This window comes from Sciurus vulgaris (assembly GCF_902686455.1).
Source record: "Sciurus vulgaris genome assembly, chromosome: 13".
Lineage (NCBI taxonomy): Eukaryota > Metazoa > Chordata > Mammalia > Rodentia > Sciuridae > Sciurus > Sciurus vulgaris.
This window is the reverse complement of record NC_136474.1, coordinates 84,668,749-84,694,292: the sequence shown is the minus strand read 5'-3', so window position 1 is coordinate 84,694,292 and position 25,544 is coordinate 84,668,749. Positions and strand designations below refer to the sequence as shown.

Sequence of the window (25,544 nt, the reverse complement as noted above, 5' to 3'; positions counted from 1 at the left end):
CTTATAACAAATCTTCTCTGGTTAACACACTCCCTGTAGAGTCCTTGCAAAAGAGAATTGGGTCAAAGTGGTGGTTATAAAGGATTATGAAATAAAGAAAACACCTTTGAATTGACTCTTGCATCAGATACCTGTTTTGGAGTCCACAGAAAAATATGGCTGGCCCTGGAGAATGCTGTACACCACCCGGGCACTGTTGCCATAGGTCGGGTCATCAGCATCTGTGGCTGTCACCTGGATAACAGAAGTGCCTGAGGAAAAGAAGGAAACCTGCTCAAGTCCACTTGCTGAAGACTTGATGCGATCCTGATTGGTCAGTCTTAGAGCATCTGTAGATATTATGTTTGCTTTTCTGGCAGCGTTCCTTTCTAGCTCAGGCTTCCTTAACTCCTGTCTTTTACTTGTTTCACAAAATGATAGTTATTTGTGTGAAATTCTTAGTAAACAGCCAGTCATTGGGGTCTTCATTGTTTTTTTGATAATACCAAAATGCTTCCCCCTTATTAATCTAACACATGCATGTGCCAATCTATTGTTTTTAAAGAATCAGAACTAGAAGACAATACATTCTTATCACTTAATGTGGCTGATTCTATGCCTAAGTAACTTGCTCTCTGCCAGAGGACTCAGTTGTCATTTTTGGTTCAGTTTTTTAATTTGCGAACTACTTTGCATTTTGTCTCCTTCTCTGTACCCGCTTCTCCCACATAAGGTATTTGCTGTTTGTGAGAGTTAGTGAATCACCACCTTACCCACAGGGGACATTTCTGGCACAGTGGCAACGTAAGGTCCATCCAGGAACTTGGGCTCATTGTCGTTGATGTCTTGTATTTTGATGATAAATTCTGACTCTGGCTCCATTGGTCGGCCTGTCCGCCTGTCCAGCGCTTGAGCCCGTAAAGTGTACTGGGCTCTTTCCTCTCGATCAAGCCTCTGAATAGCGTGGATGTCACCAGTAGTGTCGTCAATGGTAAACACCATGCCTGCGCCTTCTCCAGAGAGGATATATTTGATGGATCCGTCTCCCCTGTCCATATCTGAATGAAGCTGGGGAAGAAAAAGCACCAAAATCTCTTTGGATATGAACTTAGGACCTCTCTTCACACAGGGATTTTTTTTACTTAAATATTTAAAAAGTTTGTTTACAAAGAACTAGTAAGCTTTGATTATGATTGTATCAAAGGACAAATAGAGGTTGGTTAATTTTTTTTCTGTATCATACTCAGTATCCTGAACATATTGTTTTTAAATCTCCTTAAGGAATACAGAAAACATCTTGAAAAGTGTAGATTCTTTTTTTAAAATTTATTTTTATTGTAAACAAATGGGATACATCTTGTTTCTCTCTACATGAAGTAGAGGCATACCATTTGTGTAGTCATACATTTACATAGGGTAATATTTTTGACTCCTTCTGTTACTTAAGTGTAGATTCTTGATGTGTGAATAAGTAATTCTAATAAGGAGGAATCTTTTCCATTGAAGAAGAAAATGAAGGAGGAGGGGAAGGAGAGCCTAGATAGATTAAACATTTTAAAGAATTGATATCAATTAATTTTTGGAATATCAAAAATTTTTATGTTGGCTGAAAAATTGATGAAGTGATTCATTAAGAGACTAAGTCTACTATATGGAAATATTAAATAATTTCCAGTGACTCTTGCAAGTCTTCATTCCTGTTACCCCAATTTGGCAGATTCATTTAGTAGGACTATGCTTGCCCATGTGTTTCACATGTCAAATGAAATTTACCTGCGGTTAAGTTTTTTTTTTTTTTTTACATCAGTGTATCTCTCCTTTTGATGGGACTTGACCTTGAGTTCATAATTGAATCACTTAAATCTCTGTGTATGTGTATTTGAGTTAGGGACATTCCTTTATCTGCCCATTCAACTATGTTCCTCCCAGATATTTTAGTAATAATACTGTAAAGGAGTCTTGGAATGCTATTTATCCCTCAGGCCTAGAAGCACAGTTCTACCTTAATAATTGTAGATAATGAGTGTCAAGAAGCCTAGAATTTTGTGCTGTCTTATGGGTAATGGTCTTTTTATAAAGGGGACAACAAAAAATTAGTTAAATTTAATCAGCATTACTAATTCTGTTTTTGCCTGCACTGCTAACACTGCATAGTTCAGTGATGGAGTTCATGAGATTAATTTATAAAACAGACAACCAGTGTTAAGCTTAGGGCAGGGAGCCAAATGTATATGACCCGAACACTGTCTGTGTCAGTTGTAAACTGAATGCCCTTGACAAATTATTTACTGTCTGTAACCTTTAATTCTTCACATTATAAATGGAAAACAGTAGTAATACTTGCTTTGAAGGGTTACTGGGATCATTAGAGATTAATGTACATAAACACAGTGCCTTTCCCATAAGAGCTACACTGTAAATGGGGCTGGTTAGAATGAAGATACACCTGCAAAGAGAAAAGGTTATTAACATACCCACTCTTCCTTTCTTGCATCAGGCCTTCAGGATTATAGCCAAGAAGGCAGAAGCAGCCTACAGGCTTTTTAGTTGTGGTAACTTGATGGCTGCCTGAAGCACTGGGGGGGGGGGGGGGGGGACGACACAGGGGGTGTGCTCTTTCTCTAAGGACCAACATGCATGGGCACCAAGAAGGTACCTGGAAATGTATTCACAACATCCTCAGACAGGCATGGCTTTGGAAGCTGTGACTGGCTGATTGTAAACTGACTCGTGGCCAAGTCCTGCAGGCAGCAATTTTGCTGCCTAAAGGAAATCATCTGTGTCTTATCCAGAAAGGGGAAGTAAGAATAAAACTGACCAGAAAAATATAGCTGTGGGTTTTTTTTTCTCTAAAAGTATTCTATGTAGAATATGACGTTCTCACCTTTCCTCACTTCACATACAGTGTTATCACTATTTTTTTTTTTTACAACTCAAATCTTCTCTATTTGAAGTTAAAAAAAGCAAAAGTACCCAGTTCTTAGTGTGTAGAATGGAAAGATATTTCATTTGGACCTGTGTACAAAGAAATGAAAATCTCTTCCATATGGAACTGTGCTCTCTGGTAGAGGAATGGAATTAGGAGGACAAAGATATCAGGATGTTTCTTAAAGAGAAAAATGTGTATGTGTTTGCTTATTGTGTGTGTGTGTGAGAGAGTAAGAGGAAGAGGGAGAGAATTTTTAAGGCATGTGGCATAGGACTTGAAATAAGCTAATTTATGGCATGATAGATTATTGAAGTTGGGGCGGGGACAGAAATTGATATAAAGTATGAACCCTGGATTGTTTGAAGGGTTCTTTTAAATCTAAAATGTTTTGGCCTGAGACTCTTCAAAAATCTGTACTATTTTTAGTTGTAGATGGACACGATACCTTTATTTTATTTGTTTATTTTTATGTGGTGCTGAGGATCAAACCCAGTGCTAGGCAGGCCTCACATTGCTAAGCAAGCACTCTATCATGGAGCTACGCCCCCAGCCCGAGAATCTTAGAGCGCTAGGCACACCGTGATCCTTATGCTGAGGACCAGGGCTGTGCCCTTGAAGAATGCCTAACAAACACCAGAAGCTCAGGTCACTGCTGCTGAGGAGAAGGTCCTGACTCCTGGGGCTGATTAGGCTGTTTGATGTCCAGTGCAATCTGGGCTGAAGCTCAGCTGCGTTGTCTTTGCTTTCCTCTGTACTGGGAGAGGAATTCCGGGTACTCCCTTGACGGTAGGGCCATGTGACCTTCGTCATGGTGTGGGCCCTGACACGTATAATAAATCATGCTCAATAAAATTTTATTGAAAGAATGGTGTTGTGTCAGGGCTAAAGCTTTTTGTGGAGCCATGTTGCCTTTTGTTTTAAAAGAGCTAGCATCTTTATGGTGGCTTCTCAGTTGTGTGTTTGCACATTTGCGAGAGAAGGGAGGGAGGATGAAGAGAGGAAAGACTCCCACAGAAAGGCAGAAGAGGCCTCTCATGGGCACGAAGAGCATCAGCTTATGAAGGGGTGGGGGTGTGGAGACCTTATGCAGAACTGATTTCTGAGGAATAGTATTAGTTCAGGATTTTGTCAGGGAACAACCTACATAGTTATTTTAGCAGAGAGCATTGATTGTCAAGGACTGAAAAGGCAAGAGGGAAACATTGAGGTATCAGAATGATAGTAATTCCAGGTACTAACTAAGGCCCCTTTGACAGGGTAAACAGGAACAGGGGTCGGAGCTCCCACATTTGGAGGAGGCACCTTGGAGGCTGGACCAGGCCTCTGAGTAGAGTGAGCTGTTCCTGAACTGGGACCTCAGAACTTAGAGGAGCTCACCTCTGTCCAAGTCCTGCAGACTTGTGGGACTCAGTTCTGGTATTGCTGAGTGGGTGTGATGGGACTGAGTGAAGAAGCCTCCGAACTAGAACCAACTGCTGGGAAAGCAAAGGAGCCAGTCCCTTCTCCACTTCCAGCCTCTCATCCTTCCTCTGGTATGTTCTAAGGGCAGAACCCATGGAGAGACAGTTGAAAAAAGAAATTGTGGCTTGCAGAGTCCCATCACAGATTACAAGGTGATGTATGGAAAGGTGATTACCAGGGTGAGACACTAATGAGCTTAAAACCAACACAGAAACACACGGAATATTGGGGTTTACTGCCAGAGATTACATATTTGGTTGCAAAAATTCAAAGAGGGACATTAATAGCTTTTCTTGAAGTCACTCAAAAAATTGGTAGTATAATGAAAATGTTTTATATTTATCCCTATTTAATCCAACTAACATTGAATACCAGCTATTCAGAGGAAGGTAAGGGGTTCACATGGTGGAGGTAGCAGCACACAGTTATGTATGTCTCCCCCCCAAAAAATCTAGACAGAATAAGACAGCTGATATCTTATTTATCCTAATAATTCTTTAGTCTTTAAGACCTTTATCCAAAGGAGTAGTGAATGATGGGAAGTACATGCAGATTCTCAAAAATCTTCATTGATTTGGGATTTTGAAAACAAGCATAGTAAGCTGTGCTCTGGCACATGCCAGCAATTTCAGAGGCAGGAAGATTGTAACTTGGGCAAGTCAGCAGACCCTGCCTCGAAAGTAAACAAAGGGCTGGGGGGCAGGTATAGTTCAGTGGCAGAATAACCCTGGGCCCTGGGTTCAATCCCTAGTACCACACCAAAAAACAGACAAAAACATATGTAAAGAAAACAAACAAGAGTTTGCTTTCAGAGTGCTTTGTGATGCTCTGGAAGTTCAGTAAGTTCTATAGTTGTGGTTAGTGTAGGCATGACTTGGACTCAGATTCCTGTAAAAGCACAGGCTCTTTGCATCTTCTCTTTGGATATGTCAGTATAATCTAACACTGCCTGTCCCAGGAAAGCCCAGTGTGACTATTATAAGGCCACACCAATTACAGTTGATAATTGTTGCCATGTTCCTTTCTGAAATAAGCAAACACTGTGGCAGGCTCTCTAAATAGACATCTTCTGGAGCTCAAGGTAACAAGTTGAATGCTCCAGGATAAAGAGAATGAAAGGTGGATGAATTTTCTTTCAAAAGAAAGTGAAGGGGAATGTATTGCTCTCTTCATGCCCAGGTAACATGCCTAGGGCAGGGTAAAACCTTCCCCCATTGCTGGTATACTGATTGGACCAGATGACTACTGAGCTGCGTAATTGTCCTGTGTCCAGGTGGAAGTAGTCAGGATAGGATGGGCACTCAGCTAAATCCTCCCCAGTGTCAGTGATAAAAGGTTCAGGAAGCAGTCAGGCTGGTTACATGACTGATCTCTCTGTGTGTCTTCAAGGCTGAGTCTAAGGTCACTCACCACATGAAGAGTAACGTGAAGGAAATCCTATGACTTTGGTGTAAGACTGATAGATGTTTTAATCCAGGCTTTACCTGGTATCTGGAGTATAACTGGGCAAGAATGTTACCTTGCCAAGCCTAGTTCCTTAGGTTAATTATATTTACCTCACAATATTGTTAAGTGATTAAATGACCTGCTTCAGGTGAAAGCAGTACTGTGGCAGTCCAATAAAATTTTAGCTACCTTGTCTTTCTGCACCTTTGTGTGACCAGTTCTATGGTAGGTTTGGGAGGTGTAGACAAGATTGGAGAGCAAATCTCAGTTTCTGTGCTTTGAAGGAAAGAAGAGAGTCCTAAACTGTATAAGCACATAAATCAATTACTTGATCCAAATGTACTTTCTTAAATTTATTTCAGCAATAGCCATGGAAGAAATGTCTTAAAAATATCAAGAGAGTAGAAGTCTTTGGAATTCTGAGTACATGGAAGATGTGTTCATGATAAAAGTGGCTTTTAAGCTGAGCCCCTGAAGAATTTGAATGTGACTTAAGAGAAGAGGTGATAGCATATCCTTGGCAGGACAGTGGCAGGGGCACACATCTGGAGTGAGGACATATGTATTGTGTGCGCCTGTAAGGAATCTGGCTTGGGTGGAATGAGTTCCTGATTTGAGACATTGTGAGAGAGGGTTGGATGAGGGAGGAGGAATCCTGGAACCTTGTGCCAGGAGCTGTGCTAAAGCATTCAAGAGCTGTAACACTTTCTTAATCAGAGGAGCAACGTGCTGGAGAGGGTGCTTTGAGGATGTAAATGTCCTGAGTCCTGAAAGAGGCATGGAAGGAACTTCATACCGGGAGACAGGCAGTGCCTGCTCAGTTAATATAATCAAGAAGAACAGAGGATAGCAGTAATGACAGAGCTTGGAGAGGAAGAGGTGACTCTCAGAGAGACTGGCAAGGAAGTATTGACAGATATGGTGACTAATTGTACATGAAGGATAAAGAAGATAAGAAAAGAGAAGTGAAAGAAACTCACAGGTTTTGAGGCCATGGTATTTGTGGCTGCATTAGGTATGCATTAGAAAGCTGCTAAATTCCCATAATGAACTCCTTGTACTACTGCTGCTGCTACTTACTTCTACAAGGTCATGATGATTAAAATTTCACTCTGGACCAGGTACTGTGCTAAGCATTTTATATACATTATCTTATATAATTGTTACTGTGACACAAGGTGCTCACTTATTTATCCTCTCATTAAATATTTTTTTGAGCATCTTGTATGTGACAGATGCCCTGTTAGACTTTGGAGATAAAATGGGAGCAATATCCTTACCCTTATTTATCTTCTGGTCTAGTCAGGGACTTCAGACAATGAACATGTAAATGAAAAATAAATATTGCAGATTGCGATTAGAGCTGTGAAACAAATGATGGCGAGAAGTAAATGAGGGGCTCCCAGTGAGAATGGTCAGGGGGAAGGAGAAAGAGGAGCCAACCTGGGAGAAGCCAGAGAAGAGCATTTAATTATGGAGGAACAATACAAGAAACACTTGACAAGTTGTAGGAGCTTCTGGAAGGTCATGTCTCTGAACAGGAGAATAAGGGCAAGAGTAGCATTGGTCATGGCTGGATGCCGGAGGCAGGCTGGGTCAGTAAGGTATGGGGGTTTTTGGAGGGCCTCCTTTCCTTCCAGTGGGAGACATCAAAGAGATCTGAGGACTGATGTACTTTAAAAGTATCACATATGGAGACTATGTAGCAAAGAAGTGCAGGTGTGTACAGGAGACTAACAGGCTAAGAATTTGCCAGGTGAGGATAGTCATGGAAGTAGAGATGAGAGAGATGAAGGATTTTGGATTTATTTTTGCATAGGACTAACAGTTTGCAGATGGAGAGAATGTGGCATTTAAGGAAAGGGAAGAATGACCACTAGGTTTTTGTTTTTTTGAATAGGGTGATGGTAATGCTGAGATAGGGAAGACTGGAGCAGACTAGGTTTGAAAGGAATAACTAGAGTTCCTCATTAGACATGGTATGTTTTAAAGACCTATGAGTCATAAACATGGAGATATCACATATACAGAAGGAGTTATGAGTCTGAAGCTTAGATGGGTAATTTTAGTCAGATGGAGATTTTACACTTATTGGCATAGGGATGGTGTTTAAAGTCACAGGAGTGGCTCATTGATCTGGGAAGAAGTGCAAATGGAGAAGAACCCAGGGTCAACTGGACAAACCCAGCAAATGAGGCTGAGAATAAAAGAGGAGAAACAGGATTGTGATGGTCATCATGTTGGCAGAGGAGAGAGACTTGGGAAGACAGGATGGATGAGGAGTCTTTACAGCCATCATAAGAGGTTCCATAAAATGAGGTCATTGGATTGGGCAGTAGATAGGTCCTGAGGGGTGAAAATAGTGTAGTGGTAGGGACAGAGCTAGGCAACGGGGTTAAGAATTGTAGAGAGCTCAGGGAGACAACTTTTTATTTTTTATTTTTTTGGGTGCTGGGGATCGAACCCAGGGCCTTATGCTTGCAAGGCAAGCACTCTACCGACTGAGCTATCTCCCCAGCCCCAGACAACTTTTGAGAAGTAGCAACCCTTGAATTCTTTCATTCTCCTCATTGGACAGTTGAAGAAGCAGGGCCAAGAGGACTTGGTGACCTATCCAAAGTCTTTCTGGAAGTACCTGGTGAACCTGGGCTTTGAACCACAGCTGTTTGAGTCTGAAACCCATGTTTTTAGCTTTGGTGCTAAATAAGTGTTTTACATTACCATTTAAATGAATTATTTATTTTCTAATTAATTCCTTGTCTCCCATTCTCTCTCACTTGGTTACTTTCACAAAATGGTCTCTGATTAACATCCAAATAAAGTAAACACAGTAGAGAGCCAGGATTAAAAATGAAATGATCATAGATAAATCAAGAGAATTCAAGCATAAAGTGTATAAATATATTCATTGTCTCCATTTATCCTAAAGTACATGCTAGGATATCCTGAAATGGAGAATGTTTTATTCTTTTTTTTTTTTTTTTTTCATTGAATTTGGGCCTTAGGCTATACCTGTGGACATGCTTTGAAAAAACAAAACAAAACAAAACAAACAAACAAACAAAAAGAAAACGAAGCATAAAACCTCTTCTTTCCCCTTCATGTTTCCCTTTCTGTATTCTCATCCTGTCATTCCCAGGGGCTGCAACTGCCCCTGTTGGGACTGAAGTGGCTTTTGGAGGGTCTGAGGCATTTTCTCCAAAACCCCCATTCCAGTTCCTCCCACTTTGAACAGAGGGATGGACAAGGAGAAAAAATTTTCCTTTTTAACTGGTGTCTGACAGAGCAAAAGCTGTATTTAATACTTGACATGTTAGGGGTCAAGTAACATGCCACTAGTTAAAATTTTTCTTAGGCCTCAGACACAGGCTTAGGTGAGCATTCATGCTCAATTTGTATATTCAGTTGCAACATCAGATATGCTGATAATTTATCTTTCTACTGGGCACATCTTACCTTGCCAACATACAAAGGGTCAGTCCCAGTGTATTCTTCCAGAACGAAAAATTGGTTCCAAACCCAGCTTCTCTTGGTTCGCTGATGTGACTGTGACTTGTCTGAAAGGAGTGCTTCTAATTTGCCTTGTGGTGTTGGGTTGCCCGAGAGAACGGTGGTTGTAAGGTCCATCAATCCCCAGAAGTATAAGGACATGCCAAGTCCAAGCCAGCTCTTTGCATTGCTCATTCTACCAGAAGTCCACGTGGGATTGCGGGATTTCAGAAAGTAAAGTATAGGACGATAAGCCACTGGTACTCGAGTATTTTCCAAATTAAAAAGTTTATTGGGCACCGATGCTTCCCATGTAAGATCCTGATTCAAGTCAGTCTGCTTGAAGTTAACTTCCTGTCAAATTAAGGAAAACACAGTGTGATGATGTCCAATTCTTTTCCTGTGGGCTGGTTGCAGGCTTTCAAGAAATGTCAGTAAATATTAGTTTTCTATTCAAATGAATTAAAGAGTTGACTAGAAATGTTTCCATTGGATATAATATTTTAATACAAAGAAGACAACACATTTTGTTGTAATCAATCCCAACCCTTTCGATATGGATTCAGTGGGACTAAAACTAGTGAATAGCTTTCTTCTCAGTGGTAACTTAACTGGAGGGTATACTGTATTATCGATTGGTTTGGAAATTAACAATATGTTTTTTGAAATAGTTGTACTCAGCTAGACTTCTGAACTCTTAAAAACAGTGTTCACTTCCAAATTTAGTTAATAACTAATATTTCATTGCTTTTCTTGGCTTATTAAAATAATAGTAACAGTGCTCCTCCACCTGTTATCTTGTGCCTACCTCTGTTATTGATAATGCTTGCTAGGAGTCTTAGGCTTCATTTCTAAGCAGCCGCGGATGACTTCTGACTTTAATCATTCTCTGAGCTCATGAGAATTCAAGTTTCACACTCTAGTGCTTCAGCTTTGAAGCACTGATAGGGGCTGCTAATGTGACCTCTGTAGGACCTTGAACGGTCAGTTAATCATTATGTCCTTCACAACTGACTTCAAAGTGCTATTAGTCGCATGCCACTGTGAGTGAGCTAAGAATCTATCCAACAAAGTCCCTTTCCTGACCTGAAAGACTCATTTAGGCAAACGGATGTTAACTTCTACCCTGGGGACATCTTTCATCAGTCAAACTTCTTTTGTTGCTATGAAGTCAGATTCAGCTGGTGACCTCACTCCTGGGCTGTGACCTCATCAACCTTTTCTTCCCTTACTTGGTTGGGTTTAATCAGGTGGCATAACTCAAACCATTCTGTCAAAACAACCAATATGTTTTTTTGGGCTAATTATATTTACTGTTAGTTTGAAGAACTGCTGTCATGTATTAGAACAAATATGTATGCTTGGGGAATTTAAGGTCTGTGCAACTAAATAATTTTTCTTTTCTTGAAAGAGACTTAAAATGAATGCATTGATCTTAACTCATTTCCCACCTTCCACTCGTCATCAGAACTGGTTTTAGCTATTAAATATATCACTATTTAAATATATCTTATAAATGTATTATTTAAAAATATCTTATAGTCATTTCATACAATATGTCATTTCATTTCTGTATAAGAAATCAGTTCTGTGTGAGAACTGATAAATAGGAAAAACTGGAGAACAAGAATTTTTGTAAAAGAATGGGAGGACATGCCCCTTTTGAGTTCTAGCTCTAAAGACAGATTGTTGAGAAAAAGCAAGTCAAGAGGGTTTCAAGATGGCGGCCTAGAGGGTGGCTGCATTTCATGTTGCTCCAGGACTCAGGATTCAAAAGAGGAGATATTGAGACACTTGGGACCAACTCAAAGCAGCCGGGTGACTCTCACCCGTTGGGAAGGCATCCCGGATGGGACAGTGGTCCCGGAACGCAGGAAACTTTGTGAAGTAGAGCTGCTGGCGAGACGCCCCTCCCCCCGCTGGAGCAGTGAACTCGGACAACTGGGAGCACCGAAAAGGAGGCCGCTCGGCACAGCGCTGGGACTCGGAGCAACCACTGGGGCTCCGGCGGCTGCCCAGGGGAGGAGTGGCGAGGAGAGCTGTGTGGACTCAGGACACCGGGGCTTGCCCTGAGGAGGAGGAGGAGGAGCGTGGCTGCTTGGATTCAGAGTGACTGCACCAGAGCTACAGGTGGTTGCCAGAGGAGAAGCTCCGTGGCCAGCTGTTTGGACTCAGAATGACTGCTTCTGAACACCAGGGCCTGCCCTGAGGACGAGGAGGAGGAGGAGCGGGGCCGCTTGGATTCGGAGTGACTGCACCAGAGCTACAGGCGGTTGCCAGAGGAGGAGCGGTGCAGCGAGCTGTTTGGACTCAGACCACTTCTGAACGCCGGGGCCTGCCCGGAGGAGTAGGAGTAGGAGGAGGAGGAGCGCGGCAGGGTGTTTGGACTCTGTGACTGCATTAGCGCTCCAGGTGGCTGCTCAGAGGAGAAGGCGAGTGGTGAGTTGTTTGGACTTAAAGTGACAGCGCCTGAACACAGGGGGGCTGCCTGGAGGAGAAGCGTGGTGGGTCGCTTGGTCTTGAGTGGCCGCACCAGAGCTCCAGGCGGTTGCCCAGAGGACCCGTGCTGCGGGTCACGTGAATTCAGAGCCACTCAGAGCGACCGCTCCTGAACACTCGGGGGGTTATCTGGAGAAGGAGGAGGAACGGGGAGAGTCACTTCGACTCGGAGTGATTGATTGCCAAGGGCTACGGGTGGTTGGTGGGAGGTGGAGGCACGCAGTGAGTTTCTTGGACTCCTAGTGACCGCACTGGAATACTGGGCAGCTGTCTGGAGGAAGAGGCGTGTGGCGGGTCTCTGGGTCTCAGAGCGATTGTACGGGGCCCCAGGTGGCTGCTCAGAGGAGGGACCGCATAGCCAGGCGATTAGGTGCAGAGCAGGGTCCCAGGATCTAGGAGGCTTCTGGGTGGAAGAGCCGCACAGAGACAGGCTTAGGGCGGAGCGAAGGTTCCAGGCCTGCGGGCAGATTCTCTGAGGAGGGGCAGCCTAAGGAGATTCATCTGCGAAGGGTGAGGCTCCCAGGCCCAGGAGGTAGGGCCGGGCCCCTGGGAACTTTGCAGAGGAAGGCAGCCCAGCCCAGGCGGTAGCTGTAAATTGAGGGGAACCTCTAGGAGGGAACTGACCAGCGAGACCTCCTCACCGGGTGAGTCTTCCCTGCCGGGTGAGGTTTCCCCACAAGGACGGTAAAACTAGAGACTCAGGCCCAAACAGGCCTTGCCTCAGCCCGCAGCCTAGGTCCCCTGTGGATGACCATTGGTCAACAAGTGGAGGCACCTCTGCCCACTAGTAGGAATTATACCCCACCTGAAGGCCACCACTCCTAGAGAGGCAGCTTCTTTGTGGAGCACCGCATTATCAACTTCCTCCAAGACTTCAGCCTACTGAAGGCTAAGGGGGGATATATATAGAAATCTTCAGGGACATTGTAAGTCAATAGAGGAAATCTGCAATATCTCAGCGGTCCACTGATACCTGAACAATATGAGAAAACAAGGAAAGAAAATGCTGCAAACAAATCTAGATGTTACATCAATAAAACCCAATGACAGCATGGCAGAAGAAATGACAGAAAAGGAGTTCAGAATGTACATAATTAAAATGATCAGAGAAGCAAACGATGAGATGAAAGAGCAAATGCAAGCATTGAATGATCGCACCAGTCGACAGTTAAAAGAGCAAATACAGGAAGCAAAAGATCATTTCAATAAAGAGTTAGAGATATTGAAAAAAAACCAAACAGAAATCCTTGACATGAAGGAAACAATAAACCAAATTAAGAACTCCATAGAAAGCATATCCAATAGGATAGAACACCTGGAAGACAGAACCTCAGACATTGAAGACAAAATATTTAACCTTGAAAACAAAGTTGACCAAACAGAGAAGATGGTAAGAAATCATGAACAGAATCTACAAGAACTATGGGATATCATGAAAAGGCCAAATTTAAGAAATTATTGGGATTGAGGAAGGCCTAGAGAAACAAGCCAAAGGAATGAACAATTTATTCAATGAAATAATATCAGAAAATTTCCCAAATCTGAAGAATGAAATGGAAAATCAAGTACAAGAGGCTTATAGGACTCCAGATATACAAAATTACAACAGACCCACACCAAGGCACATTATAATGAAAATACCTAAAATACAAAATAAAGACAGAATTTTAAAGGCTGTGAGAGAAAAGAACCAAATTACATTCACGGGGAAACCAATATGGATATCAGCAGACTTTTCAGTCCAGACCCTAAAAGCTAGAAGGGCCTGGAACAACATTTTTCAAGCCCTGAAGGAAAATGGATGCTAACCAAGAATCTTATACCCAGCAAAACTTACCTTCAAATTTGATGATGAAATAAAATCCTTCCATGATAAACAAAAGCTAAAAGAATTTACAAAAAGAAAGCCAGCATGACAGAACATTCTAAGCAAAATATTCCATGAGGAAGAGATGAAAAACAAAGAAGCAAATCAGCAAAGGGAGGAATTATCCTAAAGGAATTGTCAAATAAAGGAGGAAACAAGTTGAGTCAAACAAATAAATAAAATTTAAAAAATGAACCAAATGACCGGGAAACCAAATCATCTCTCTATAATAACCCTGAATGTTAATGGCCTGAATTCATCAATCAAAAGACATAGACTGGCAGATTGGATTAAAAAGAAAGATCCAACAATATGTTGCCTGCAAGAGACTCACCTCATAGAAAAAGATACCCATAGACTAAAGGTGAAAGGATGGGGAAAAACATACCATGCGCATGGACTCAGCAAAAAAGCTGGAGTATCCATCCTCATTTCTGATAATGTGGACTTCAAGCCAAAGTTAGTCAGAAGGGATAAAGAAGGTCATTTCATACTGCTTAAGGGAAGCATAAATCAGCAAGATATAACAATCATAAACATCTATGCCCCAAACAGTGGCTCATCCATGTATGTCAAACAAATCCTTCTCAATTTCAGAAACCAAATAGACCATAACACAATAATACTAGGTGATTTTAACACGCCTCTCTCACCACTGGACAGATCTTCCAGACAAAAATTGAACAAAGAAACCATGGATCTCAATAACACAATCAATAATTTAGACTTAATGGACATTTATAGAATATACCATCCAACCAAGAGCGAATACACTTTCTTCTCAGCTGCACGTGGATCCTTCTCTAAAATAGACCATATATTATGCCACAAAGCTAATGTTAGCAAATACAAGAAGATAGAGACACTATCATGTATTCTATCAGATCATAATGGATTGAAGTTAGAAATAAATGAAAGAGTAAAACACAGAAACTATTCCAACATCTGGAGATTAAACAATATGCTATTATATGATGAATGGATAACAGAAGATATTAGGAAGGAAATTAAAAAATTCTTAGAGGTAAATGAGAGAACATCATATCAAAATCTCTGGGACACTATGAAAGCAGTACTTAGAGGGAAATTTATTTCAAGGAGCGCATTTAATAAAAGAAGTAAAACTCAACAAATAAACGACCTAACACTACAGCTCAAAGCCCTAGAAAAAGAAGAACAGAACAGCACCAAAAGTAGTAGAAGACAGGAAATAGTTAAACTCAGAGCTGAAATCAATGAAATTGAAACAAAAGAAACAATACAAAAAATTGACAAAATAAATAGTTGGTTCTTCGAAAAAATAAACAAAATTGATAAGCCTTTAGCCACACTAACAAAGAGAAGACGAGAGAAAACCCAGATCACTAAAATTCGGAATGAACAAGGAAATATCACAAGAGACAGGATTGAAATACAAAACATAATTAGAAGCTATTTTGAAAATCTATACTCCAACAAAATAGAAAATTTCGAAGACATCAACAGGTTTCTAGAGACATATGAATTGCCTAAACTGAACGAGGAGGACATAAACAATTTAAATAGACCAATTTCAAGTACTGAAATAGAAGAAGTCATCAAAAGCCTACCAACAAAGAAAAGTCCGGGACCAGATGGGTTCTCAGCTGAGTTCTACAAAACCTTTAAAGAAGAGCTCATTCCAATACTTCTCAAAGTATTCCATAAAATAGAAGAGGAGGGAACCCTCCCAAACTCATTCTATGAAGCCAATATCACACTGATACCTAAACCAGACAGAGACTCATCAAGGAAAGAAAATTTCAGACCAATATCCTTAATGAACATCCACGCAAAAATTCTCAACAAAATTTTAGCAAATTGCATACAAAAACATATTAAAAAGATAGTGCACCATGACCAAGTGGGTTTCATCCCAGGGATGCAAGGTTGGTTCAACATCAGGAAATCAATAAACGTAATTCACCATATTAATAGACTTAAAGTCAAGAATCACATGATTATTTCAATAGATGCAGAAAAAGCATTTGATAAAATACAGCACCCCTTCATGCTCAAAACACTAGAAAAAATAGGGATAGTGGGAACATTCCTTAACATTGTAAAGGCCATTTATGCTAAGCCCATGGCTAATATCATTCTAAATGGTGAAAAACTGAAAGCATTCCCCCTAAAAACTGGAACAAGGCAGGGATGCCCTCTTTCACCACTTCTATTCAACATCGTTCTTGAGACTCTGGCCAGAGCAATTAGACAAACCAAAGAAATTAAAGGGATACGAATAGGGAAAGAAGAACTCAAACTATCCCTGTTCGCTGATGACATGATTATATATTTAGAGGAACCTGGAAATTCCACCAGAAAACTCTTAGAACTCATAAGTGAATTCAGTAAAGTAGCAGGTTAGAAGATCAATGCCCATAAATCCAACGCATTTTTATACATAAGTGATGAATCTTCAGAAAGAGAAATTAGGAAAACTACCCCATTCAAAATAGCCTCAAAAAAAATAAAATACTTGGGAATCAATCTCACAAAAGAGGTGAAAGACCTCTACAATGAGAACTACAGAACACTAAAGAAAGAAATTAAAGAAAACCTTAGAAGATGGAAAGATCTTCCATGTTCTTGGATAGGAAGAATTAATATTGTCAACATGGCCATACTACCAAAAGTGCTATACAGATTCAATGCAATTCCAATTAAAATCCCAATGATGTACCTTACAGAAATAGAGCAAGCAATCATGAAATTCATCTGGAAGAATAAGAAACCCAGAATAGCTAAAGCAATCCTCTAGCAGGAAGAATGAAACAGGGGTATCGCAATACCAGAATCTTCAACTATACTACAAAGCAATAGTAACAAAAACGGCATGGTATTGGCACCAAAACAGACAGGTAGATCAATGGTACAGAATAGAGGACACGGACACAAACCCAAATAAATACAATTTTCTCATACTAGACAAAGGTGCCAAAAATATGCAATGGAGAAAAGATAGCCTCTTCAACAAATGGTGCTGGGAGAATTGGAAATCCATATGCAACAGAATGAAACTAAACCCATATCTCTCACCATGCACGAAACTAAACTCAAAATGGATTAAGGACCTCGGAATCAGACCAGAGACCCTGCAGATTACAGAAGAAAAAGTAGGTCCAAATCTTCACCTTGTTGGTCTAGGATCAGACTTCCTTAACAGGACTCCCATAGCACAAGAAATAAAAGCTAGAATCAACCACTGGGATAGATTCAAACTAAAAAGCTTTCTCTCAGCAAAGGAAACTATCAGCAATGCGAAGAAAGGGCTTAAAGAGTGGGAGAATATCTTTGCCAATCATACTTCAGATAGAGCACTAATCTCCAGAATCTATAAAGAACTCAAAAAACTCTACTCCAAGAATTCAAATAGTCCAGTCGACAAATGGGCTAAGGAAATGAATAGACACTTCACAGAAGAAGATGTACAAGCAATCAACAAACATATGGAAAAATGTTCAACATCTCTAGTAATAAGAGAAATGCAAATCAAAACCACCCTATGATTCCATCTCACCCCAATTAGAATGGCGATTATCAAGAATACGAGCAACAACAGGTGTTGGCGAGGATGTGGGGAGAAAGGTACACTCATACATTGCTGGTGGGGCTGCAAATTAGTGCAGCCACTCTGGAAAGCAGTGTGGAGATTCCTTAGAAAACTCGGAATGGACCCTCCATTTGACCCAGCTATCCCACTCCTTTGGCCTATACCCAAAGGACTTAAAATCAGCATACTACAGAGATACAGCCACATCAATGTTCATAGCTGCTCAATTCACAATAGCCAGACTGTGGAACCAACCTAGATGCCCTTCAATTGATGAGTGGATAAAGAAACTGTGGTATATATATACAATGGAATATTACTCAGCCATAAAGAATGATAAAATTATGGCATTTGCAGGCAAATGGATGAAATTGGAGAATATCATGCTAAGTGAGATAAGCCAATCTCAAAAAGCCAAAGGACGAATGATATCGCTAATAAGTGGAGGATGACACATAATGGGGGGGAGGGAAGGGTTAGTGTTAGGGTTAGAGTTAGGGTTAGGGAGGGGGGAAGTATGGAGGAAGGAACTACTGTATAGAGGGTAAAGAGGGGTGGGAGTGGTGGGGGGAAGGGAAAAAATAACAGAATGAATCAAACAACATTATGTAAATTTATGATTACACAAATGGTATGCCTTTGCGCCATGTACAAACAGAGAAACAACATGTATCCCATTTGTTTACAATAAAAAAAAAAAAAAAGAACAGCCTGGGCAACACAGAGAGATCCTGTCCCCAATAGTATATATACATGGGGCACAAGGAGAGTGAAGAAAATACCTGTTTCCCCTTATCCAGTTTTTCCCAATGGTAAATATATCTTGCAAAACCGTATGGTACCATATTCAAACCAGAATAGATAGTTACAGTCAAGTCACAAAGCAATTCCACCTCAACAAAAATCTCTTCAATTGCTTTCTTATCACCATGTTCAACTCCTCCTCTTTCCCCACCTCCTCCATCCTTGATTTTTCACTACACTGGTCTCCATGTACATGTTGCCATTTCACAAATGTTATGCAAATGAACTAACCATATGTAAATGTTTGGAATTGCCTTTTTTTGTTTTACCATGAGCTACATCCCCAACCCTTTATATTTTATTTTAAGATAGGGTCTAGCTAGGTTACTGAGGGTTGGAATTAGATTTTTTCATTCTATATATTTCCTGGATTCATCCAAGTGGTTTCATACATACTTCCTTTTTGGAGTTGCATTAGTACTCCTCCTTCCTCTGGATTGGATACGCCCTATTGTTTAGCTAATTGCCTGTGGAAGGACATCTAATTCATTTATGGTTTGGGCCATTATCAATAAAGCCATTACGAACATTTTTGTACAAGGTTTTCGGGATCAATAGTTTACATTTGTCTGGAATAAATGCTCAAGAGTGTAAAAAAAAAAAAAAAGAAAAAGCAAGTCAAGTGTACCTTATTTAGGGTGATATGTTTGTTAATAAAGAACAGTGATGTGCTGGAAGGTGGGTTACCAAATATTAGCAGTTCTCTACCTCTTTGTAATGGTAGATGGAACCCAGTTCATGTTTCTATGATTCTTTTCTTAAGAGGATGTTAAGGAGGTATTCTGGAAGAAGAAACCTTTACTAGGAGTTGAACTGATGAAACAGACTGGTGAGAAACAGCTGTGATGTTTTAGGGACCTAGAAGGTAGGTAGACTAAAAAGAAATAACTAACTAGTTATCTAGCTGGCTAGCTATTAGCAGAATACTGTGCTTGGCAGAAAGAATATTCTAATTTTGTAGGGCACAAACTTACCTATAAATTTCTCAAAACACAGTAGACTAAGAGTTAGATAGTTTGGTTTCGGGTTCCATGTTAACTTTTTATGTGTTCATTTCTTTTATCAAAATTATGATTAGAGCTCTGTTAGTTGACTGTTAATTACTCCCCAAATTTAGTTTCCTATTCTGTTAAGTAGGGACATTAATTCTCCTACCTATTTCATTGGACTATCAGAAGATCTGGTGGAATGATAATGTCGATGAACGTGCTTTGTTAATGATGAAGGTGCCAATTGCATTTGAATAGTCTCATAAATTATCTGGGTCATGTATGAAAATAATGGAACCAAGCCTATAATATATTTCATAGGTATCTTTGGTACCAACATTTGGAAAGGCCTTTATTATAAATGTATATCTCTTACTCCATAAATCTATACATCTGTAGTAAGTAGTTTGGTAGCAGAAACTGGCTTAGCCTAGTTCTGTAATAACCACACATTGCTTTTTTATCTGAGGAAATTTAATGAAGGGCTAGTTACGAAGGGCTGGAAAACCCTTTAATAGTAGGGATAATTCTTCCATGGATTACATTTATCAAACATTGGATGTGTGTGTGTGTGTGTGTGTGTGTGTGTGTGTGTGTGTGAAAGAGAGAGAGAGAGAGAAAGAGAGAGAAGAGAGTGTGTGTGTGTGTGTGTGTGTGTGAAAGAGAGAGAGAGAGAGAAAGAGAGAGAGAGAGGGAATTCTGCTTAATGATTTTCCTTTATTGTGTGAGTTATATATTTTGCCTAGGCACTCATATTAGTTATTTTCTTTGGCCAGTTTTAGATTGCTTTGGATGTAAGTGTGCATGTGGGTGTGGGTGTGTAAGCATTCCCTATTCTGTTTTCACTGTCTAAATTTCATGGATAGAGTAAATTTTGGTAGATGTAAAATAGTGCCCTTTTTAATTTCCCATTTCTTACGAAGTAGACATACATACATTCTTGACAATTAAACCCCTGTCTTCACCTGTAGGTGTGATCTGAAGAGCTCAAAAAAAAAAAAAAGCATTCATTGGAAACTTTGTGATGAATATTTTGTAGGCAGTTCAGCTGCCTCAGCTTTCATCTCCCTCTCTTGCTCACTTGCGCCTCCTACATACTTGTGCAAAGTTTTTTTTCCTTTTCACTGAACACATATAAAGGTGACTTTGGGGTCTTTAAGGTCTGCAGAGCCCTTGGTGATCCTGTGAGAGCTGATAGTCCCTGGACGTCTCAGATTCAGTAACAAAAACTGCTGTCCCTGTTAACTCTTTCTACATTAAAGAAATTAATAGAGACAGTTGATAGGACATTGTTTCTGCTTCCTCAGGGTGAAATGCATGAAAAACACTCCTTGCGCACCTTTTTAGAAAATAAAATCTTGGTTATACAATCTTACATATTTTTATCACAATTAGAGCTGCTGTTATACAAATGAAAGGAAAAATCAGTTCTATCAGAAATACTAACCAGTTTGCAGGTATTACAAATGAGATAGTTCTCATATTCCTGTTTTTTTTTTGTACAGATATGAATAGATTATGTGTTTGGTAGGTAATTGTTGTTCTTATAAAGGAAGAACTGATCTATGAATATTCGTATATATAGATCTGCTTTGGAAGACTATACATAGCACATGAGAATACATTAGTGGAAATTGACTTTTGCGTTAAATGAGTCTTTTAAAAGAACCCCCCACCTCTGCACCCCAATCCTTCCTAAAGAAAGTGAACAGCTTGATAATGAACACAGTTGGAAGAAATTAAAGTTGTATATAAAGTGTGCTCTCAGTAAATTGTTTATTTTGTTACTTAAATTCATTGTGATATTGAAAATGTAGGGGGGAAGAGATAGTTACTGCTTTCTCCTTGAAATGAACTGGGTTTTTATGGTCTTCCTCTGATTTCTTTCGTCATTATTCCAGCTTTCCTGAGCTTTTCATGTTTAGTGGAAGTACTACCCAGAAAAGCTCTAATGACATCTCTGTAGACGTAGCCAGCAACTCTGATAGCTACTCCTTATGAGAAGGTGGGGTGTTTAATGTTCTGATGTGGCCTAAGGGAAAAGTATGCAGTGGTGTCATGGTTTTAGGCAGCTAAACTTCTTAAGTTCTCACTTTCACTTGTAGAAAGAGCCTCAAAAATGCACTTAGAAGAAAAAAAAAAAAGACTTTATGAAGATCTTAGCTGTTACAGTGAAACATGTCAGTACAATAAGGTACATCAACATTAAATCAGAATACAAAAAACTCTGCCACGGCATAATTCTGCCTCACAATCAAGGGTCTCTCTTTAGAAATATGAGCAAGTTCATTTTACTTAGGAGTCAAATCTTTTAATACAATTACAGACTCCCAGAGAATGACATAGGTGGTCACAGTACAGATGGGAGTAAAAGTTCATGTGATAGGTAATATTTGTGTCTCATGAACAACAATATCTTCATTATGGAATTTCATAAAAAATACTTTCAGTGTCTTTGTAATCAAACTTTGAAATTATAGTTTTTGTTTATGTATATCTGTGTCAGTGACCCAGATCTGCTACCAGATCTGTTTTGGGAAGGGTGTATATATAACTTTGTAAGCTGAAAGGTGAGCTGATTCTTTGACCAGAAGACATTTTCATTTACCTACAGTGTTTCCTTCCATCTCTGTTTCTTACTCAAAGGCAGTCATTGGATGAAGAGAAGCTCCATCCCCTATTGTGGCCATCAACTCATCAGCCTACCCAAAGCCTCTTCTCTGCGAAGGCAGCCAACTCTCAGCAGAGCCAGAAGAGTTGCCCAGGTACTAGGTTTCCTGGATTTTGAGTTGTGTTCTTACCTCCATTCCCCATTTCAGGCCTCACCTGCTTCACAGCACTCCCTTTTGCCAACTCAACACTTCTGAAATGGGATGTATTTTAAAATAAGTGTATACATATTTAATGTACCCATATTTTCTTCATTCACCATTCAGAAGTTGTTAATAGATTGACTGATGGTGTATATAGAACTGAGGAATTATGATATTACTTAACAATGAACAAAAGGAAAAATGAAGACTACTTAATTTCTGTGGTGATTTCTTGGAACAGGTAGTTGTCACTCTTGCTTATTCAAATTTTGGCTATTTAATTTTCTATTCTTTCTTCTCCAAGTTCCTCAAACACTGGAAATCCTGAGCCTAAGACTCAGCTTTCATAGTGTCACTCAAACTATTGTCAGTTCCCTTTCCCCTTTCCAAACTCCTCCTTACTCTCCTTTTCTTTCCCACAACCAAGCTAGTTTATGGGAGGGAGTTCTATCTTCTAAATGGAACTATGGGTTTTCTGTGGTGGGAAGAAGGTTCAAGGAGGCTTAATTGAAGTTGAGGAGTAATATCTAGTTTTATGGAAGGACAGGATATAAGTGTGCTTGTGTACATATACAGATGAGAGGAATAGAACAAACAAACACAAAAGGAGGAGAAAACTTGAATTATATAATTAAGAACTGGCTTTGAAAAACCTGATTGGTTCCATCATAAGACCTGCTCTGTGTCTCCTATGTGCATGTTGACCTTCTAGCTATAAATTCCCTTGCTTGGATCATGAATAAAGGCATCCCCACTTACATATCCTTCTGCTGGAGTTCATGCTTAATTTCTCTTCATTCTTACTATAATCATTTTTTCCAGGTGAGGGTACCCTGTCTTTCCTTCCTTAGCCTCCGAGAATAGCAAATAGATTCTTACTGATCCTTTCACACATACTTAGTATCTAGTAAATGTTTTAATCCTCCAGGAGCCACAAAGTTTTTGACCTACTTTACCATTCCTCTGGTTTTCACTTTTAATCAAGCTTATGAAAGTACAGCCCAGTCCATGGGCAATTTCTTTGACTACAGTCAGACAAGAATGATCACTTTTGATTTTTGAGAATTGTCCCACATGGTCACTAATTTCTCATCTTATGAGACATTGATAATTGCATTAAATTTGTGCTTGTTCATTTAACAAGCATGTATTCTAAATGTAATTCTTAGGTTAATGTTCTTCTTTGATAAGAAGTTGCAAATAATTGCTACACAGTGTTTTCTCTTTATTTCTTTGCCTTTGTATAAAACTTTAGGAAGGTAGGGCAATGCCATAGTCTTTCCTGGACCATAGAGATTCACCAATAGGAAGTAGAATTTGGAGAACAGATAAGTTTACTGTTTAAAATTGAGATTTAAGTCTTTAGTATCAAATACATTTAATCAAAAAATGTATTGAGTTTGCATTTCAGCCCTACCACTTACTATCTGTGCAGTCTTGAGCAGGTGACAAACTCCTTCCATGTTAGTTTGTCATCTACAAAGTATAGATGATTATATAGACTCTATTCCATAGGGCGATTGTGAGTATTAAGTGAGAAAATAATCATGAAACATCTGGCACAGTATTTGAGAGATGGTTAGTTTTGTCCCTGAAAAACAGTAGTTGCTAAATAAATGTTAGTTCCCTTTCTCTCCTTCAAGGAGTTTACAGTACTGGGGGAGATGCTACCATGGACAGTGGAAGTAGAGATAGTAGTAAGAATAGGCATAGTAATAGTAGCACGACTATCGATGATAGTATTGTAGCAGCGGCTGTAGATAGTAGCACAAGCAATAGCAGCAGAAGTAATGGCCTGGAGTGATTATTCTGTGCCAGGCTGTGTTAAGTAATTTACATTTACTTAGTCATTTAATCTTTACAAGAATTCCATAAAAGGTTCTACTTTCCCATTTTACAAAGATACCAACAGTGGTGTCCTGGGGTCACCTCTTCAGGAGACCCAGTTTGCATTTTTCTTCTCACTTCCTTGATTGGTGGTGGTGTATTTGCTTCATGGATAATTAGTAAATGCTCCCTAGCTGGTAAGAGGATGAACTGGATTTCTTCCCCAGAAGACTCAACAGTAGGTGCTTGGTACATGTCTGACTGTAGCACAGATCTATTTGTGATAAGGGCCATCAGACCCCTAACACAAGATGCCAGTCCAGGTCAGAAGACAGAGATGTGATTTCTGTGTGGGTGGAAAAGGTTTAAGGTAGCTTATGAACCAGTCCTTGAAGGATAAAGAGGAGGGCCAGTGCAGGTGGAAAAAAAATGCAAATACAAAGGTGCAGATGTGAAATGTTAAGGGTCTATCTGGAAGAAGAATAATTCAATTTGTTTAGAGAATATGGTCTATTCAGGAGAATAATGAGATATGAAGCAGGAAATAAGGGCAAAACCCACTAGCTTGGAGCTTTCGATATTGGAATGAAGTGCTTGGAACACATTTGGTTGTCCAGAGGAGGGGAGATTGGTGACATGTCTCAAACCTGGAGGAAGCAGGGTCTCCAGTGCTTGCCAGCTGACAGGACATGAAGGAAAGTGGGTGAGAAAAGATGAAACCACCATGACATAAACTTCTGTGCTTGGGTTATGGCAGGAACTTGGGAGGAGGCACTAGTTAGGACTAGGGTGATAAATTTGGATTTAGAATTAGGGATAAAAGAGTCATTATTCTATGCCTGATTTTTTTCAAGAGGTAAGAACTTTGCTTCTCTTTTGCATCCAAAACTTCAAAGTGGCTTTGGGTATAAAGAATTTGAGCTGCTCTCTCAGAGAAAAACCTTTCCTCTTACTGAGCCATTGCACTGACTCCTGCCTTGCTGACATGGTGCATTACCTGTGCCAAATAAAATTCATCTTCAGATTCAACTCAGGGAATGTGTAACTCTTGTCATTCAGGTTTATTATTTATTTTGTTTAAGCTGGAAAAAACTTATCTTTTAATGCATAATTTCAGGGGGAAAAAATCTCTCTTTTGGAGCATGGTGCATAATTTGGAATTAGGACACCTTGGTTTAAGACCAGTTCCAGCTTTCCCACTCAGTGTGTGACACTGAGCTGTTTGCTTAAGTTTTTTTTTGAGCCTCAGATATGAGGATAATAATTTGGATATTGGAATGAAGTGGTTGGAACATATTTGGTTGTTCACATTAAGCAACTTAAGGTTTCTGACCATGCCAAAGTCACATTGATCAAATCTCTTCTTAAAGGGTTATCACAGGGTATCATGGCATAATACTATATATTAAGTTTTGACTTAAAGAAGTTTTTGTACTGCCTGTGTGTTTCCCTTTCCCTCTATCTTCCCAAAGCAGTTTGTGCATTTCCTGTCATGGTACGTCATCTCATTCTGTGTTGTAATTAGTTACTTGTCTGTCTTTTCCCCATATTGTATGTACTTGATATTCTTAATACTTAATGCAGTATTTGGCACTTACTAGGTGTGTAGAAACATTAACTGAGTACCAATGTATTTTTAAGCTGTAAAGAGCATTTAACAGTTTGATGTTATTATTCCTTCTACCTTCAAACTTTTAAGTTGAATTATTTGATTTTTTTATTGTGGACTTTAATATCTATTCTTAACAGTAACACATCAGTGACCATATTGAGGTGTACATCAGCAAAAGTTGAGGAAACAATGAGTTTATACAAATGATGCTTTCATTGTTTCACAGAAAATATAATAGACCTGTAAGTGTCAGAAGTA

The 25,544-nt window shown here is 39.7% G+C and overlaps 1 protein-coding gene and 1 long non-coding RNA gene across 3 annotated transcripts in view; one reads left to right on the top strand and one right to left on the bottom strand.

Moving 5' to 3' along the window:
* The window catches only part of CDH20 (cadherin 20), a 228,374-nt gene that overhangs the window by 55,836 nt on the left and 146,994 nt on the right, over positions 1 to 25,544 (bottom strand). For both annotated transcript variants that reach the window (XM_079108418.1, XM_079108419.1), the window contains exons 2-4: positions 9,272 to 9,658; positions 753 to 1,047; positions 132 to 251 (exon numbers count right to left, since the gene is read on the bottom strand). In XM_079108418.1, coding sequence (XP_078964544.1) covers positions 132 to 251; positions 753 to 1,047; positions 9,272 to 9,499 — 643 coding nt within the window. In that variant the 5' untranslated portion in view covers positions 9,500 to 9,658. The remainder of the gene's footprint in view (positions 1 to 131; positions 252 to 752; positions 1,048 to 9,271; positions 9,659 to 25,544) is intronic.
* The window catches only part of LOC306642679, a 260,148-nt gene that overhangs the window by 206,210 nt on the left and 28,394 nt on the right, over positions 1 to 25,544 (top strand). Inside the window, exon 3 of the long non-coding RNA XR_013758600.1 lies at positions 21,681 to 21,799. This is a non-coding gene — a long non-coding RNA (uncharacterized lncRNA). The remainder of the gene's footprint in view (positions 1 to 21,680; positions 21,800 to 25,544) is intronic.